We start from the raw sequence: 17,358 nt of genomic DNA on the forward strand, positions 1-17,358 counted from the left end.
TCTTCACTCTTCAATGGCTACTACTACTCTACTCATGAACTTCCATTACACTTTTCTTTCATTCTTCTTCCTCTTCACCCTTCTTGAATCTTCCCCAAACCCAGATGTTGCACCATTACTAGCTTTCAAATCAGCTTCAGATGAAACAAACTCACTCTATAACTGGAACTCATCAACTAGCCCCTGTTCTTGGACTGGTGTATCTTGTCTTAACAATAGAGTTTCTAGACTTGTTCTTGAAGGTCTTAATCTAAAAGGGTCTTTCCAAAATCTTGTATTTCTCAAAGAGTTAAGAGTATTGAGCTTGAAATATAACAATTTTTCCGGTTCTGTTCCGAATCTTTCGAACCTTACTGCTTTGAAGCTGCTGTTTCTTTCCCATAATGAGCTTTCTGGGGAGTTTTCTGAGTCGTTAACCTCGCTTTTTAAGCTTTATAGACTTGATCTGTCGTATAATAAGTTTTCCGGTGAGATTCCGGTGAAGGTGAATCGTTTGACCCATTTGCTTACTCTTCGTCTTGAAGGAAATGGGTTTTCCGGTGAGATTTCTGGGGTTAATCTACCTAATCTTCAAGAGTTTAACGTTTCTGGTAACAAACTCGTTGGAGAAATACCCATTTCGCTATCTCATTTCCCGGAATCTGCATTTTCGAAGAACCGGGTTCTTTGTGGTTCTCCGTTGCCAAACTGTACGGCGGCGGTTCCTCGTGAACCGTCGTCGTCGGCAGGAGCTTTAGCTTCTCCGGTGAGTCCTAAAACTACCATTGCATCTTCTCCGAGCTCATTGCCGGTGACCTCTGCAACTTTGAGTCCAAAAAATACCCATCATAGTAGTGGTAAAATGAGCTCATTAGCAATAATCGCCATTATACTAGGTGATGTGTTGGTTCTATGTGTTGTGTGTATTTTTCTCTACTGTTTCTTCTGCATTAGGAAAGTTTCTTCTCAGAAGAATGGGTCACACATTCTTGAAGGTGAGAAGATTGTGTACTCGTCTAGCCCGTATCCTAATACGGGCCAGACGAGTGGGTTCGAGAGAGGGAAGATGGTGTTTTTCGAAGGGGCGAAAAGGTTTGAGCTTGAGGATTTGTTGAGAGCTTCAGCTGAGATGTTGGGAAAAGGGGGATTTGGGACTGCTTATAAGGCTGTGTTGGATGATGGAAATGTTGTTGCTGTGAAAAGATTGAAAGAATTGAATGTTTGTGGAAAAAGAGAATTTGAGCAACAAATGGAAGTTTTAGGAAGACTTAGACACCCAAATTTGGTTAGTTTGAAAGCATATTACTTTGCTAGAGATGAGAAGTTGTTGGTGTATGAGTTCATGACTAATGGCAACTTGTTTTGGCTTCTTCATGGTAAGTTTTGTTCTTCAAGAAATTCAATAGTACTAACATATTTTAAAATGGAGTAACTTTGCGGGATTACACTGAGTATGTTGTTCTTGTTATTGATATGTGATTGTGTTGTTGAACTTGTTGATTTTGAAAAGAAAAATGTGATCTTTAGGATTGTTTTGTTGAAATTGATTGATTTGGGTGATAAAGTTTGGCAACTAGTAGCAAAAGTCACATGTGGTTGGTTTGTGTCTTGTTTTTTTTTGGTTTTTAGTTGCTTTTTTTGGCTGCAACTGTTAATAAGGACTGGTCTCTAATGCATATAAGAATAGAAACCCAAATTTGGATAGTTTGAAAGCATATTACTTTGCTAAAGATTGAGTAGTTGTTGGTGAGTTTGGTGTATGATTTCATCACTTGTTTTGGCTTATTCATGGTAAATAGTATTCAACCTTTTGTTCTTTAAGAAATTCATAGTACTAAAATATTTGTGAATTACTTGTTTCTTAAAGAAAAATGTGATCTTTAGCTTTTTGTTGTAGAATAGATTATTGATTGACCAATAAGGATTATAGTGGAGTTGTAAGTACTTCGTCATCTTTAATCTGAGGTTTCAAGTTCGAGCCTTGAGTATGGACTTGCCCTTGTTAGGTAGCGGTTTGTCCCTACGTGGGACTTCCTAGCGCGAACCCGTATCCGGCTCCAATGCGGTTGCCGTACACCGGATGGGAAAAAAGGAGAAGATTATTGATGGATTTGGTGGTAAAGTTTGGCAAGTAGTATAGCATAATCACATGGGGTTTGAGTCTGGCTTTTTGTCTTTAATTGCTTTTGGTCTGCTACTGTTAACCAGGGCTAGCCTTCTGATGCAATAGGAATAAAGATGGGATGCCTCAATACTAGACAGTATTTGCTTTAGTTAATGTTTCTATTTACATAATTGAAACTATCCATGTGGGGATACTGAAAATCTACGTTGCTCGGACTCTTCAAAAATGTCGATGAGGCATTTTTTGAGGATCCGACATGGGTAAGTCCTACGTAGTCTTTTCAAGCTAAAACTATAGAATATTGGAGTTTCTGGTCAAGGTATGTTGGTTCATTAACAATCTTTGTCACATAAGCTATTCTTGATTTTCAAATGTAGGGAACTTAAATTATTTAACAATCTTTATCATCTTATTCTTGAAAAAGTTTTTAAAGGAATCTAATTTACTCATGATGGTCCTTAAGTGACAGAAGATTAAAGCAAAGGACTTGTTGTACCAGATGAATAGAATTATGTGTTCCCTCTGATTTTTGGGCCAAAGCAAAAGAAAGAAATTCACACTTTTTAGGCAAGAGATGCCCTACTGTCCCATTGTGCTCTACAGCTTTTTTGCTTGTCTTTTTGACATCACTTAGTATTCTTTCTGGTTCAAATGGTAAAGAATCAACTTCTTGTTGAATTGCACCTGTCATTCATGTAACAGGAGACAGCTGCTTCATATGTTAAATTTTCTCATTTTAGAAATATGAACAATTATGTGTTACTATTCCTACCATCAAAGTCTGCTATGTCAACTTCAAACTCCTTGTCCTCTCTGCCCATGGTATTGTTCTTTTGTCTAGTTAAAGTTGCATCTTTATCTTTCTATAACAAATACTCCCTCCGCTTCAATTTGTTTGTCTGGTTTTGACTTGGCACGGAGTTTAAGAAAAGTAAAGAACACTTTTGAATCTTCTGGTCTTAGTTCTTAAACATGTCATGTGGAAAGTTGAAATTAAATAGTTGCCAAAAATGGGAAAGGGGCAAATAAGCGAAAATGTGTAAGTGTTCCATTTTATAGTAGTTTGAGTAAATGTTTTGATGGACATGAATCTTCTTGCTACAGGTAACAGAGGGCCTGGAAGAACTCCTTTAGACTGGACAACAAGGTTAAAGATTGCAGCCGGAGCGGCTCGAGGGCTAGCCTTCATCCACAACTCATGCAAGTCCTTGAAACTCACTCATGGCAACATCAAATCAACTAACATCCTCATCGACAAGAGCGGCAATGCACGTGTCTCCGACTTTGGTCTAGCCATCTTCGCCACACCATCTTCCGTCCCAAAAACCAACGGCTACCGAGCCCCTGAAGTCGCATTGGATGGTCGTAAAATAACTCAAAAGTCCGACATCTACTCATTCGGGGTCCTATTACTCGAGCTGCTAACCGGTAAATGCCCCTCAGTCGTGGACAACGGTAGTGGCCTCACAACCGGCTACGGAGGGGTTGTTGACTTACCAAGATGGGTGCAATCCGTGGTGAGGGAAGAATGGACTGCGGAAGTGTTCGATTTGGAGTTGATGAGGTATAAGGACATTGAGGAGGAAATGGTGGGGCTATTGCAGATAGCTATGGCATGTACTTCAACATCACCAGATCAAAGGCCTAAAATAAATTATGTTGTGAAAATGATTGAAGAGTTGAGAGGTGTTGAAGTTTCACCTTCTCATGACACTGCTACTGATTCTGTTTCTGACTCTCCTGCTGTTTCTGAAGATAATACATGTGGTGCAGCTAGTCAGTAGTGAGTTTTTTTTCCTACTAGTTTGTTATTCTGAGTTATGTAAATTAACCTCTTAGTTTTAATCCTTTTATCTATAAGATATAATTTAGGAGAAGTTTTATAAGGTTAACATAACAAGTTGCAAGATATTATGAATGAGTAAAAAATGGTTGAATTGATCCTAATTAATGGTTTAATTGCATAACCTTTGGTGCAAACATCAAGAGTCTACTCAAAGCATGTGATGTAAATTTCCTTGCAAACAAATGACAAATACTTGTCTTCTTACCATTATACTCACAACTACTCTCACTCCTCAACTTCTTCAAGAACTCTTTAGTTATATCTTGTCTATTAAATCGGGCCGGGTGGGCCCCACCCTTCGACCAGTCAACCCAAGTCAAGGTCCGGCCCGAATTCCAATTCTTGAATTTCATGTTCACGAACGTTGGCAGGTAGTGTTCATCAGCGTAGCACGAGCCCTTGCAGTAGTTTTGAAAAATCGAGAAATACGTCTTGTCTGAAACGATCTCTACGGCAAGATCCCTATCAATTTGAAACCATTGAGACCCTTTCCTCCATTGTGAAAGTTTGATCATCGGGCTCATTTGTGGGCGGTACCTACCCCGGCCCAATGGGCTGGGCTGGTCATACGTCTCGACGAAATTTTCGTTGGAGTTTATTAGGTGAGTGTAGACAGTAGAGAAATTGAATAAGGGAATGCATGCCTCAGAGAGAAGAACAAATCTCAGGTTAGAGATATCGAGAAGAGCATTTGCTAGTAATCTTTTTTCAGCCTCAACCATATTTACTTTTCCCCAATCAACTTCTTTACTTGGAATTCTCCTTCCATGAAATATAAAACTTTCATCAATATTTGATTTATTATAAGAAGGATGAGAATGTACATAAATTGAATAAAATCCTTTATGTCCTTTAAAAAATAGCTCCCAAAGTGGTGATAACAAAACTGGCCCTTTTGTTAAAAACATGAAAGCCACTTTTGGTTGTATTTTAAATGGTAACTCTTTAACTTTTGGCACCATTGAACTTCTCCATAATAACTCTTCATCACTCATATCATGTTCAACATTAATTGGCTTAATACACTCATTCAACCCTAATCGAGGAATTATCGATCGCGATGATGGTGGTAGTGATGGTGGTGGATTAAAAGAAGAATAGTTTAAAATTTGGCCATTTATAACTTGTAAGTTGACACTAAAGTCATTGAAATAAGAAGTGAAAATAATACCACAAGTTATACCACAAGCAAAAAAGAAGAAAAAAGAAAGGAGATATATCATATTTAATGGGGTAGTGAATAAATTTCTGAAATTTTGTTTTTTGTTCTTCATGATTATATTATGTTAAGAGAGAAAATATAATTTGAATGAAGGGAAAAAAATCGATTGTCTTAATATATAGAGGTTTAGTTAATCATAATCCGTATCAAATTAGGATTATATTAATATTATTACCTAGCAACTATAGTAATCATAATCCGTACCAAATTAGGATTTATTACTAATCTATTTATATAAAAAAACAATTATTAAATAAAGTCAATAAAAATAAAACAAGAAAATTCAAAATATATATTAGGGCGGTGTTTTAACTGAAAAAATATATATTAGATATTTATCATTGTTAATTTTCTTGTTTATATCTATCATGTTTTGCTTCTCAAGAATTAATTTAACTAATTTTTAAAGCTTATTAAATTAGATTAATTTAATAAGTTTTAGATTTTCAATTTAGATATTTGGAAAATACTACAAGTTACAATGTCTCTTCGTTTAATATGATAAAAAAAATACATTTTAAAATGTTTATCACAGTCTATAGTTTAACTCGTGACTAGTAAATAACTTACCCAACACCTTTGGGCCAAACCAATGAATACAATATACTTGTCTTTCTTTTAGATAAAAGAAATTCAAATTCTAACTACAAAATTCTCTTTTTATATTTTGTAATTTTGCGCTTTCTTTATTGTATTTATATATCATGAATGATACAAACTATACAAGAGCGAATAAATACAACTGATACATATCTATGAAGAGAGAAAGGTGGAAATACACCGTATAACCTAAATACGCGTATAAGTACAATAAATACAATCGTGTAACACTTCTCATCATTTTCTCTATTACACAAAGGAAGAAAAATCCTTTATATATAAGCGTAGGATTTATACACAAACACTAACATTATGAATAAGCAAAAAAATGGTCTTTTATTTAAAATAAAAACTGAAATTCTTACATATCTCACATTTACTTTTTTACAAGGGGAAAAATAAGGAAAAATCAAAATCAAAGAATGAATTAATAAATGAACCCATTGATCATGTGATCAAGTTAAGGTTTGTACAAAGAATTAAATTTTTTTTCCATGTACATCAATTTGTGTTAATTAATCCTAATTAATGGTTAAATTGCATAACCTTTGGTGCAAAAATCAATAGTCTACTCAAAGCATGTGGTGTAAATTTCCTTGCAAACAAGTGACAAACACTTGTCTTTTCACCATTGTACTCACAACTACTCTCACTTCTCAGCTTTTTCAAAAACTCCACACTTATATCTGACCTATAATAACGGGTTGGGTGGGGCCCGCCCTTCGACCAGTCAACCCATGTCAAAGTCCGACCCGAATTCCTCTTTTCGAATTTCATACTTACAAAAGTTGGTAAAAAATGTTCGTCAGCATAGCACGAGCCCTTGCAATGTTTCTTGAAAACCGAGAAATACGTTTGATCAGAAACGACCTCTAAGGCGAGATCTCTGTCCATTTCGAACCATTGAGACCCTTTTCTCCATTGTGGAAGTTTGATAGTCGGGCTCATCCGTGGGTGATATCGACCCCGGCCCACTGGGCCGGGCTGGTCATATGTCTCCACGAAATTTTTCGTGGAGTTCATTAGGTGAGTGTAGATAGTAGAGAAATTGAACAAGGGAATGCATGCCTCAGAGAGAAGAACAAATCTTTGATTAGAGATATCAAGAAGAGCATTTGCAAGTAGTCTTTTTTCAGCCTCAACCATATTTATTTTTCCCCATTCAACTTCCTGCATTTCATCAATTAAACAAAAGTTTAATTTATTTTTAATGATATTAGTCTATTAATTATAAATGTATACTTCAAGCAATTGATGTAATAATTATCAAACCAATAAAAAATCATTAGCTAGAAATACTTCTCTCTTTTTCTTTTTTTTTGGTAGTTTGAAGCATTTATAAGTTGTTTTCACCAGAAAAAGTTTGGGGGTAGGTCCATTTTCATTTCATATATAGCTAAAATAAAATAAAATGGGGTAGGCCCATTTTTGTCTTAACCCTAAAGTTAAAGTTTTCTATTTAAATTCAGATTAGTCGGATATTAAAACAGATTGCAGATAATGATAACAAACTATATGATAAAGGAGTAAGTACTTTATTTTTAAATAGAGGTTTCGTATTCAAATTCTATGAATGAATTGAGATGCATTAGGTAGGAAATATTTAATTCCCAGAATGAAGTTTCTTGATGCAATTCGAATTAGTTAGATCTCAAAACGAATACCGAATACTTGGTGAGATAACAAAAAAAAATCTAACAAGGGACATGAGTAGTTTGCTTCTCATTAAAACACACATGGGTTTATAGTTCCCATTTAATATTATATACAACTATATATCCAAACATATAGGCCATAAAATCAATAATTTGTCAGAGAAAATCTATGACATAAATGGAAAAAAATATTGAAGAGTAACAAAAAAAAAAAGGAGCACATAAAGTTTTCTTAAATAGTTTAATGGAACATATGTTGTTTAAAAAAAACTATGAACATTATTTGAAAGTTCTATAATTTATAATTTAAGTTCTATATATTGACGATATAAAAAAATAATCATACGATTAGATCACTTCTAAAATAAATACATTAACTATCAATTGATAACCTGATTAAAATATATAATAAATAATCTAATATAACAGGTTAAATTGCTCTAATGCTACATATATCCTTTAATTCTTAACAAAATTATATTGCAAACTCTATACGTGAAAATATTGGAGAAAGAGTAAAGCAAATAAGTTCACATCAAAAAACTTCACTATCTTAAAGTTAAATTATTCTAGTGCGAACTCGAAATCTCTTGATTATAATAGGATTGATTGTTTGCTAATAAATACGAACCACTAGATTTCTAACAAAGTCACCTACTTTATTGTAAATCTTTTTTAAAATTATTTATCATTTATTATTTATTTATTTTCCTTTCTTTATTGACTAGTTTTTTTTTTTTTTTTGAATAGTAAGAAACATCATGATCCTAGAATCTAGACTTATTCTTGAATTTTCATAAAGAAACGAATATAGCCTTGTTGACTACTTCAATACTCCATTCTTTTCTTTACAATTAAATATCCTTCAATTAATTAATTATTTTCTTTTTATATAAATATATTCCATTTAAGTTTTGTCAGAGTCTTACAAACACTTTGCTATTAATGACAAAATGGTCCCAATCTTTTGCCTCAGCTAATGACTCATCAATTCCAAGGTACCATAGTAAAGAAACAAATATTATAATACAATTATTCATATTATTATTTTTATAATCGTGGTGTTTGAAGGATTAAATTGTGAATACTTCGACTGATTATTGAAATGCTATCTCTAACCCTATCAACAGAGTTAAAATATTACTCTATTCATCAAAACTTGAACAGATGGAAAGAAATCATCAAGAACTTTCGTCTTCTTAATAAAATGTGTTTCATAGCTTTAAGAATATTCGTCTAAACGGTCTTTTATCTCTCTAATTAAGTGTTTTTTGCTTTATTAATGTGCACAAAATTTTTAGAGGATTAGTGATGCATGGTTCGAACCTATCTCCTCTGTCTTAAGTACTTCTTACTTATAGAGTAGTAATTATCCTAATATGAGACTTTGTTATGTGAATTCAATTTGAGTCAACCCTAGTGCAAATTGAAAATCCTCGTATGTAGATAATCGGTCTATTATTCTATTCTTCTCCATTTAAATACCAAATATTTGTCTGACTCAACGAATTGAAACAAATAAGAAAGAAACTAAGATACTAGAGAGAAAAAAAAAGTTATATAATATGAAACTAACCTTGCTAGGAATTCTCCTTCCATGAAAAATAGAACTTTCATCAACATGTGATTGATTATAAGAAGGATCAGAATGTATATAAATTGAATAAAATCCTTCATTTCCTTTAAAAAATAGCTCCCAAAGTGGTGATAACAAAATTGGCCCTCTTGTTAAAAACATGAAAGCCACTTTTGGTACTCTTTTAAATGGAAATTCTTTAACTTTTGGCACCATTGAACTTCTCCAAAATAACTCTTCATCACTCATATCATGTTCAACATTAATTGGCTTGATATACTCATTCAACCCTAATCGAGGAATTATCGATCGCGGTGATGGTGGTGGTGGTGGTGATAATGGATGTGAATTTAAAGAAGAATAGTTTAAAATTTGGCCATTGATGACTTGTAAGTTAACACTAAAGTTTTTGAAATAAAAAGTGAAAATAATACCACATGCTATACCACAAGCAAATAAGAAAAAAGAAGAAAGGAGATTTATAATATTTATTGGAGTGTTGAATGATTTAATAGCCATTGCTATGGAGTTTTGATTTTGGTTCTTCATGTTAAGAACAGAGAAGAAAAAGAGGAAATAATTTGAATGGTGGAAAAGAAATCTTATATATAGAGAGGGATCTATTATTATTAATATATTATATAAATAAAATTATTAAATAATGTAAATGAAAAGTAACAATAAAACAAAGAAAACTCTTATTTTGGTTACAACTTGGAATATAAGTCAACATAGGCACATTTTAAAAAGAATTATTGAAGGCGGCGTTTTAACGAACACCCTATGATATGATTATTACCATATTATATTCCCTCCGTCTTAATTTATATGATATAAATCTGAATTGCCATAGAGGTTACGAAAGAAAGAAAAACTTTTGAAATTTGTGATTTAAAATAAGTTGTAGATATTTATATGACTATGAATCATTTTATTAATGGTAAAATGAGTATATTGAAATTAAGTTGTTATTAAATATAAAATGTGTCATTCGTTTTTAAACTCATTAAAAAGGAAAGTGAGTCATATAAATTAAGTCAAAGAAAACAGTAAGTATTATAACTTTCCATATAAAGATTATTATAAATATTATACTTATTTTCACCTATTAGAATTACCAATTTCAATAGACGATGTCCAATCAGAATCTAACTCATCGCTAAAAGATTTTCGATAGAAAATTCATTAAAAAAAGTTATCAACGAGACAATTTTCAACAAGCTCTATTAAAAAATTTATCGTGTTGTGTTTTTGAGTTTAACCTCTATACATTGATTGTGTATAAAATCATGAGGTGGAGCTATTGTTTTTACTATGATTTCGACAAAACCCCAATTTAGGTTTAAATTTTGTATTATATTAAAATTCGACTTAATATGTAAAAATAATTTACCGAATGATGAAGTAAATTGCTTTTCTAAAAGAATTCAGAATTTGTAAATTCAAAGAATCTTGATTTTGTCTCTCAAATATAAAATATTTACAGATCAAGTCATATAAAAATAATGTTATTTAATAAATATATATTAATTACATAAGATAATTATTTTAGACAAATAAATTACAATAATTGTGTATAGATTCATTTAATATTTTTCATATATATAAACCTAAAATCAACACGTATTAGCAGCCAAACTGACTCTAGATCGTTCAAATGCGGTGGATTTTTATTTTAGAAAATATTATTTGAAAAAGTCAATAGTTTTTATTTCTTTTTCAATATTAGAAGGAAAAGGAAAGGAAATTGCATGTGCAAAAAGAAAAAGAGGAAAGTGAAATTAACAATTTTTGGGGAATTTGAGACCCATTACTTCTACAGAAGTTTCTAAATATTTTTCCTCTTTACTTTTATTTATTCATTTTAAATTTAATATTTTTTTTAAAAAATAATATAAATATTTTATCTTAATATTCATACTAATTGATGTGTAATAATAATCTTACGTCTTGGGAAATAAATATTAATGTTGGAAATATATAAAAAAATATTTCTTCTTAATAGATTAAAAATGACTAGCAAAAGTCAACAGGAAAAATAGTAACGGTTCCCTATATGTGCCTTTTATAATGGATATTATGAATGGGACAATTTTGGCCAATAGAAATTGAAAAAATGTGCTTGTTTAATTATCTTTAGTTATTTAAGAAGTTATAAAGGAGAACTCGTATTTGATATTTCAAAATTATTATCCTTGTTATCAGATATAATTTTTGTTAAAATATAATTTTTCTTTTAACTTTGAATGAAAATCAGTTAAATCTGAGGCAAAAATTCCTGAGCTTAAAGTAGAATGGCTAATGTTATGCAAAAATGAGAGAACTTGTCTCATATATATGTTTGACGTCCATACATAAATACTTGAATTTCATAGATTTAAAATTATTTCGCAGTAGGTAGACATAATTTTTTTTTTATAAACTTGAGATATAACTTAAATAACGATATCAAAATCATGTGTTTGTACTTCCCTTAATAATAAAATTATCTCTATATAACCTATTATTAGTCATGAATAATCATGAAATTAATCACTAATACTTTAATTAAAAAAATATTTTACATTACAATAATGATTCTTTTCTAAATATTAAATAAATACGAAATGTTTTATAAATCAGAGTATCTTTTTTTTTCTTTAATAGCGTGGGTAAAGGGGTAAACAGAAAAAGTGCCTTTTTTCCAATTTTGCCCCTTTAATTAATCAAGTACTTCTCAGTTCTCACCCCAAAAAAACAAAACTTTTAGGGTCATAGATAAGACTATATATCTCGAAATAAATTTCAGATTTTATATTTAACTTAAAATATTAGTTAATTTTGAAATTATTTTATCCCATTATTTATTAAAATAATTAGATTATCTTCTCATATAAAAAATGAAATAATATAAAATATTTTTATATATCTTATCTCGCATATCAAACGAACCGTTAGTAGCTCATCAAATCATGGTTTACACTTTTTTATCCACTAAAACTTTATCCATAGTGGATGTAGCACATACCTTGTCTTAATCCAACAATAAAATTTCAATTTTTAGGTTCAAACAAATAGTATAAACCCCAAACAAAAAAGTAAAACAAAATAAAAACAAAAACAAATAAATAAATAAAGTGAGTTTGACATATTTCAAAGCATATTCAAATTACAAATTTGTATAGTTTCAAAAGATACCTACCTTCCTCTAATTGTTTTTCTTAATTGTCTTTTTTAGTTGGCAACTAGTTTTCATTTATTAAAAAAATTGAACCTTTTATAATTATTTTAATGTATAAAAACAACAACAAAAGAATAACCAAAAGTAATAATTATGAATATAGTTCGTTGCTCAAAGGGGGCCTCAAGTTTTTGGGTCCAATTTTCTGTTGGAATTAGCTGCCATTGAAGAAGACTAGTCAAAAAAGTTTCCCAAAACACAAGGCCATCACCATTGACCTCTACATATACATTACTTTTCACCGACGTTTATATCAACTCAATGAATATACAATACACATGTGACGTGTCTTTAAAGAAATGGACGCAATATGCTAATATTGTAAGGTCATCAAATTCATCTGAGCTCACATTATAGGAAACATAAATTATCAACTAGATACAATTTAAGTTATTGAACATCAAAAAATCTATCGCTAACCTTATTTAACGATAAAATAGCGACATCAAGGTACAATCTTTTTAATTTCTTTTCCAATTGAAATGATGCAGTTCCAAATTATATACATTATTTACTAAAAGTCAATTTTTTTAGAGGTGCCAAAGTAGTATATATATACAAGAAATTAAAATCAATTATTTTTTAAAAAAACTAGTAATAAAAATACTCACAGATTTGCGTACGTAATTCAGTCAATTAAACATACAAGTATATAACGATATTAAGTTGGTACATATAAGTATATAACGTTATAAGTATATTAGAATTCGAGTGAAGAAGGGCAACTTCATATTCGACCCTGGTTAAATTTTGTTTGGTTGCTTCTAGTTTATGAATTCTAGAATTTTTTTAAGCTTATGTGACGAGGAGCAACCCTCCTTTTTTCTTTCCTTTTATTTTGATAAGTTAGAGAGTAAGATGTGCCCTCACACCTCGTTTTGTAATGCGGAGGTCAGGTTTCACGCCCCTCCATGCTCCTTTGACTTATCTATTGAAGCCCTTTTGAGGGAACCTTTGAAAAAAAAAAGTTGGTATACAATAATACTAATTAGATTAATAGTCAAATATTTAAATTAGATTTCTTATTACATATACAAATAATTGGACAAAAGTCATTGAGTTCATATCTGAGTTAAGTCGCTCATGCTCTGGCAAAGACGAGTTTAAAATTTTAAATATATGAGTTTAAAATTAATTAATTTAGAAATTTTCCAACGAGACATCCGTAGTAAATTTCCGATTTTCGAACGAATTTTATATGAGAAATCTTTCAGTAATTTCTTATCAAATTATCAAAAACGTAATGATAACGTCCTTTAGAAATTAACGATTTTTTTTATAGTGATGAAACCCTTCTAAGAAAGATTTTTTTTTTTTTAGCAAGACCTTACTTTAGCCTTCCACAAGTTTAATTTAAAGTTACATTTTAAATATATTTAATATAAGTCATATGCCTAAAATAATTCTTAGAATAAACTTAATATGGAAAGTTGTAATACTAACTATAAATACTTCTCTATTTTAACTTGTATTCCAAGTTGTAATAACCAAAATATAAATTTTCTTGTTTTCTTGTTATTTTTATTGACTAGTTCCATAGTTTTTCCTTTTTTTATATATATATAAATACATTAATAGATTCCTAGTTTGATACGGATTATAATTTACTATATTCTATATAATTAATAGATTCCTAATTTGATATGGATTATGATTAAATACATCTATGGCTCTATATATACATAACACAATTTCTTCTCTTCATTCAAATTATTTCTTCTTAATTTCTTACTTAACATAATGACGGCTATCAAATTACGTCCATTAAATATTTTAAATCTCCTTTCTTATTTTTTCTTCTTTGCTTGTGGTATTATTTTCACTTTTTATTTTTCACACTTTAGTGTCAACTTACAAATCATAAATGGCCAAATTTTAAACTTTTCTTCTTTTAATTCACAACCATTATCACCACCACCATCATCACCATCACCATCACCGCGATCGATAATTCCTCGATTAGGGTTGAATGAGTATATTAAACCAATTAATGTTGAACATGATATGAATGATGAAGAGTTGTTATGGAGAAGTTCAATGGTGCCAAAAGTTAAAGAGTTACCATTTAAAATACAACCAAAAGTGGCTTTCATGTTTTTAACAAAAGGGCCAGTTTTGTTATCACCACTTTGGGAGCTATTTTTTAAAGGACATGAAGGATTTTATTCAATTTATGTTCATTCTCATCCTTCTTATAATAAATCAAATATTGATGAAAGTTTTATTTTTCATGGAAGAAGAATTCCAAGTAAAGAAGTTGAATGGGGTAAAGTAAATATGGTTGAGGCTGAAAAAAGATTACTAGCAAATGCTCTTCTTGATATTTCTAACCAAAGATTTGTTCTTCTCTCTGAAGCATGCATTCCCTTGTTCAATTTCTCTACTATCTACACTCACCTAATGAACTCCACGAAAAATTTTGTGGAGTCGTATGACCAGCCCGGCCCATCGGGCCGGGGCAGGTACCGCCCGCGAATGAGCCCGACTATCAAACTTCCACAATGGAGGAAAGGGTCTCAATGGTTTCAAATTGATAGGGATCTTGCCATAGAGGTCGTTTAAGACAAGACGTATTTATCAATTTTTCAAAAATACTGCAAGGAATGGTGTTGTGCTGACGAACACTACCTTCCGACTTTCGTGAGCATGAGATTTATGGGGAGGAATTCGGGCCGGACCTTGACTTGGGTTGACTGGTCGAAGGGTGGGGCCCACCCGGCCCGATTTAATAGACAAGATATAACTAAAGAGTTCTTGAAGAAGTTGAGGAATGAGAGTAGTTGTGAGTATAATGGTAAGAAGACAAGTATTTGTCATTTGTTTGCAAGGAAATTTACACCACATGCTTTGAGTAGACTCTTGATGTTTGCACCAAAGGTTATGCAATTCAACCAATAATTAGGATTAATTTTTTGTTAATTTTGATTTTTTTCTCCTATTTTTTCCCTTATAGAAAAGCAAATGTAATGTAAGAATTCCAAAAAAAAATTATATATAAAAGACCAATTTTTCAACCTAATCCGATATTCCGGAAACTCGTTATGATGTCAATGCATATAACATAAACTCTTTCACGAAATCATGCGAACTATGTTCCTCCTTGCTAGGGGGTGGGGTGTGGGTGGTGGTGGGGGGGAGGAGTCAACCAAAACCAAGCAACTTTGGTGCAATCCTAAGTAAAGGTTGCAAAGTACTAGGATGAAATTTCCTCCCAAAAAGAAAACATATTGAACTCATCTTTCCATTATAACTACAATTCAACTCACTCCCAACACTCTTCAAAAACTCCTCTGTCACATCTTTCTTCAAAAATGTCATCGGGTGTGAGCCACCAGCTGACCAATCAGCCCACGTAATGCTCCGATTCGAAGTTAATCCCGGACAAACTTTATTCACCAATGTAGGTAAGTAATGTTCATCCATGTAACATGGTGGCACACAATAGTTCTTAAAAACAGGGTAATACATCACATCAGAGACTATTTTTACTGCAAGTTCGCGATGTACTTCGAACCATTGTGAGCCTTTTCTCCAATCGGAAAGTGTTATGTTCGGGTACATACGTTTGTTGTACCTACCACGACCTATTTTCCTCGGATCGTCAAATGATCCGAGGAAACTTTGGTCGGAATTTATGAGGTAAGTGTAGATTGTAGTGAAATTGAAGAAAGGAATGCATGATTCAGAGAGTAATATGAATCTTTCATTGGAAATGTCTAAAAGTGCATTTGCTAAAAGTCTTCTCTCTGCATCAATCATGGTTGATCTTCCCCATTGTACTGCCTGTGGAAAACAAAAAAACGATACACACGATTCAGAAAGATTTAACTTATATATACCGACAAATAGGTCGAGGCAATTCAATATGTATCGTACTATAGACCAATAACGCCGAGGAAGGCGTCATGGAAATATGTTATTGGTATATAGTAGCATGTCTTGCATAAACTATAGGATGTGGTGGGATGGTTGGATTCCCATCACTTTTGATCAGATGTATCGGATTTGAGCCCTACAAATGGAAAACTTCTTGGTAGGGAACTCTTAACGATCCCCACAGTGGGCTTACCCGACATGAATCTTGACTAGTCGGGCTAGTAAATTTCATATATCGAATGGATAAAAAAACAAGCCGAGGATCTATTGGGAACAACCTCTCTACCTCCCAAGGTAGGGGTAAGGTTTGCGTACACACAATCCTTTGGTATGTTATTATTGCTTAATCATAAAGAAATGCCATATGATAAAGAAATGCTATTTTAAAAAAGCAATTGAACCTGGCTAGGTATCCTTCTTTTATAAAACACAGATGATGGAGGAGGTTCATAGTTGAAATCTGGTGAAGTATGAATGTATATTGAAAACAGCCCTTCATGTCCTTTAAAGAACATCTCCCAAAGAGGTGCCAATGGCAATCTACCCCTTGTTAAGAACAAGAATGCCACTCTTGGGATTCGATTAAACGGGTACTTCTCTATTTGAGGTACCATTGAAGCTCTCCACATAAGTTCTTCATCGTTCATCGAGTGCCAAACATCATTCAACTCCTCCATGGTCCTATTGGAACTAGAATGAGACGAAGAAGAGTTACAAACAAGATGTGTAGAGATGGAGAGATTGTAAATTGGTGATTGATGAGGCAAGTAGAAATCTTCATAGATAACAATCTTCCTGAACTGATAATTGATGAACAAGCCTAATAGTAGTACAAAAAATGAGACAGATAAAGTAAGAACTATGGTGGCACCAAGATGGAAACTCATTTCTCTAAAACAAAATGGTCATTCACAAATCATATGTATAAAGTGATAGTAAAAGGTCTCAATTTATGATATGTATAAAGTAAGTGAAAATGAGGAATAAATGCAAAGGAGCATGGGAAGTGTTAGTATGGGGCAAGAATAAAATGTGAAATAAAAAGAGGCAAGGTGTGGTTTTTGTTTTTATTGCAGTTAAAGTAAAACTGCAATTATGAGCCTTAAAGAAAGAACAGAAAGTTGCATTGTAAAGAAACTGGTTTAAAGTTAAATACAGTGAAATAATTTTTTACACTATCCAATCATTACCAGTAGTCGATTACCGCACTATTTTATTGTAGTTTTTTTTTCTGTCATGTTTTCTATAGTATCAGCTTT

At 31.9% G+C, this 17,358-nt stretch overlaps 4 protein-coding genes and 1 pseudogene across 4 annotated transcripts; 2 read left to right on the forward strand and 3 right to left on the reverse strand.

The window, feature by feature from the left end:
- Positions 1 to 3,979, forward strand: LOC125821546 (probable leucine-rich repeat receptor-like protein kinase At1g68400). Its single transcript, XM_049500965.1, has 2 exons — positions 1 to 1,355; positions 3,209 to 3,979. Exons 1-2 carry the CDS (start codon positions 14 to 16, stop codon positions 3,886 to 3,888), a joined length of 2,022 nt encoding a protein of 673 aa, XP_049356922.1. The 5' UTR covers positions 1 to 13; the 3' UTR covers positions 3,889 to 3,979.
- A 72-nt stretch (positions 3,980 to 4,051) lies between these two features.
- On the reverse strand, positions 4,052 to 5,173 carry LOC125821446 (glycosyltransferase BC10-like). The gene is made up of 2 exons (XM_049500861.1): positions 4,626 to 5,173; positions 4,052 to 4,544 (listed from the first exon to the last, which is right to left on the reverse strand). The coding sequence occupies exons 1-2, from the start codon at positions 5,171 to 5,173 to the stop codon at positions 4,052 to 4,054; spliced, it is 1,041 nt and encodes a 346-aa protein (XP_049356818.1).
- Positions 5,174 to 6,261: 1,088 nt separating this feature from the next.
- On the reverse strand, positions 6,262 to 9,568 carry LOC125821565 (glycosyltransferase BC10-like). The gene is made up of 2 exons (XM_049500986.1): positions 9,004 to 9,568; positions 6,262 to 6,942 (listed from the first exon to the last, which is right to left on the reverse strand). The coding sequence occupies exons 1-2, from the start codon at positions 9,550 to 9,552 to the stop codon at positions 6,298 to 6,300; spliced, it is 1,194 nt and encodes a 397-aa protein (XP_049356943.1). The 5' UTR covers positions 9,553 to 9,568; the 3' UTR covers positions 6,262 to 6,297.
- Positions 9,569 to 13,963: 4,395 nt separating this feature from the next.
- Positions 13,964 to 15,121, forward strand: LOC125821447 (glycosyltransferase BC10-like; annotated as a pseudogene).
- Positions 15,122 to 15,363: 242 nt separating this feature from the next.
- On the reverse strand, positions 15,364 to 16,986 carry LOC125821568 (glycosyltransferase BC10-like). Its single transcript, XM_049500988.1, has 2 exons — positions 16,501 to 16,986; positions 15,364 to 16,006 (listed from the first exon to the last, which is right to left on the reverse strand). The coding sequence occupies exons 1-2, from the start codon at positions 16,984 to 16,986 to the stop codon at positions 15,365 to 15,367; spliced, it is 1,128 nt and encodes a 375-aa protein (XP_049356945.1). The 3' UTR covers position 15,364.
- Between the last annotated feature and the right edge of the window lie 372 nt (positions 16,987 to 17,358).

Source organism: Solanum verrucosum, unplaced genomic scaffold (genome assembly GCF_900185275.1).
Source record: "Solanum verrucosum unplaced genomic scaffold, falcon-dt-bn FXZP01000217.1, whole genome shotgun sequence".
NCBI classification, from domain to species: Eukaryota; Viridiplantae; Streptophyta; class Magnoliopsida; order Solanales; family Solanaceae; genus Solanum; species Solanum verrucosum.

Excerpts from the sequence above, each read along its gene's own strand:
- LOC125821546 (XM_049500965.1), top strand. The coding sequence starts at position 14 with ATGGCTACTACTACTCTACTCATGAACTTCCATTACACTTTTCTTTCA. Across the intron at positions 1,356-3,208 it reads CTTGTTTTGGCTTCTTCATG|GTAACAGAGGGCCTGGAAGA; the intron begins GTAAGTTTTGTT and ends TTCTTGCTACAG.
- LOC125821446 (XM_049500861.1), bottom strand. The coding sequence starts at position 5,173 with ATGATATATCTCCTTTCTTTTTTCTTCTTTTTTGCTTGTGGTATAACT. Across the intron at positions 4,545-4,625 it reads GCAAATGCTCTTCTCGATAT|CTCCAACGAAAATTTCGTCG; the intron begins CTCTAACCTGAG and ends TCACCTAATAAA.
- LOC125821565 (XM_049500986.1), bottom strand. The coding sequence starts at position 9,552 with ATGAAGAACCAAAATCAAAACTCCATAGCAATGGCTATTAAATCATTC. Across the intron at positions 6,943-9,003 it reads GAAGGAGAATTCCTAGCAAG|GAAGTTGAATGGGGAAAAAT; the intron begins GTTAGTTTCATA and ends GATGAAATGCAG.
- LOC125821568 (XM_049500988.1), bottom strand. The coding sequence starts at position 16,986 with ATGAGTTTCCATCTTGGTGCCACCATAGTTCTTACTTTATCTGTCTCA. Across the intron at positions 16,007-16,500 it reads AAAGAAGGATACCTAGCCAG|GCAGTACAATGGGGAAGATC; the intron begins GTTCAATTGCTT and ends TGTTTTCCACAG.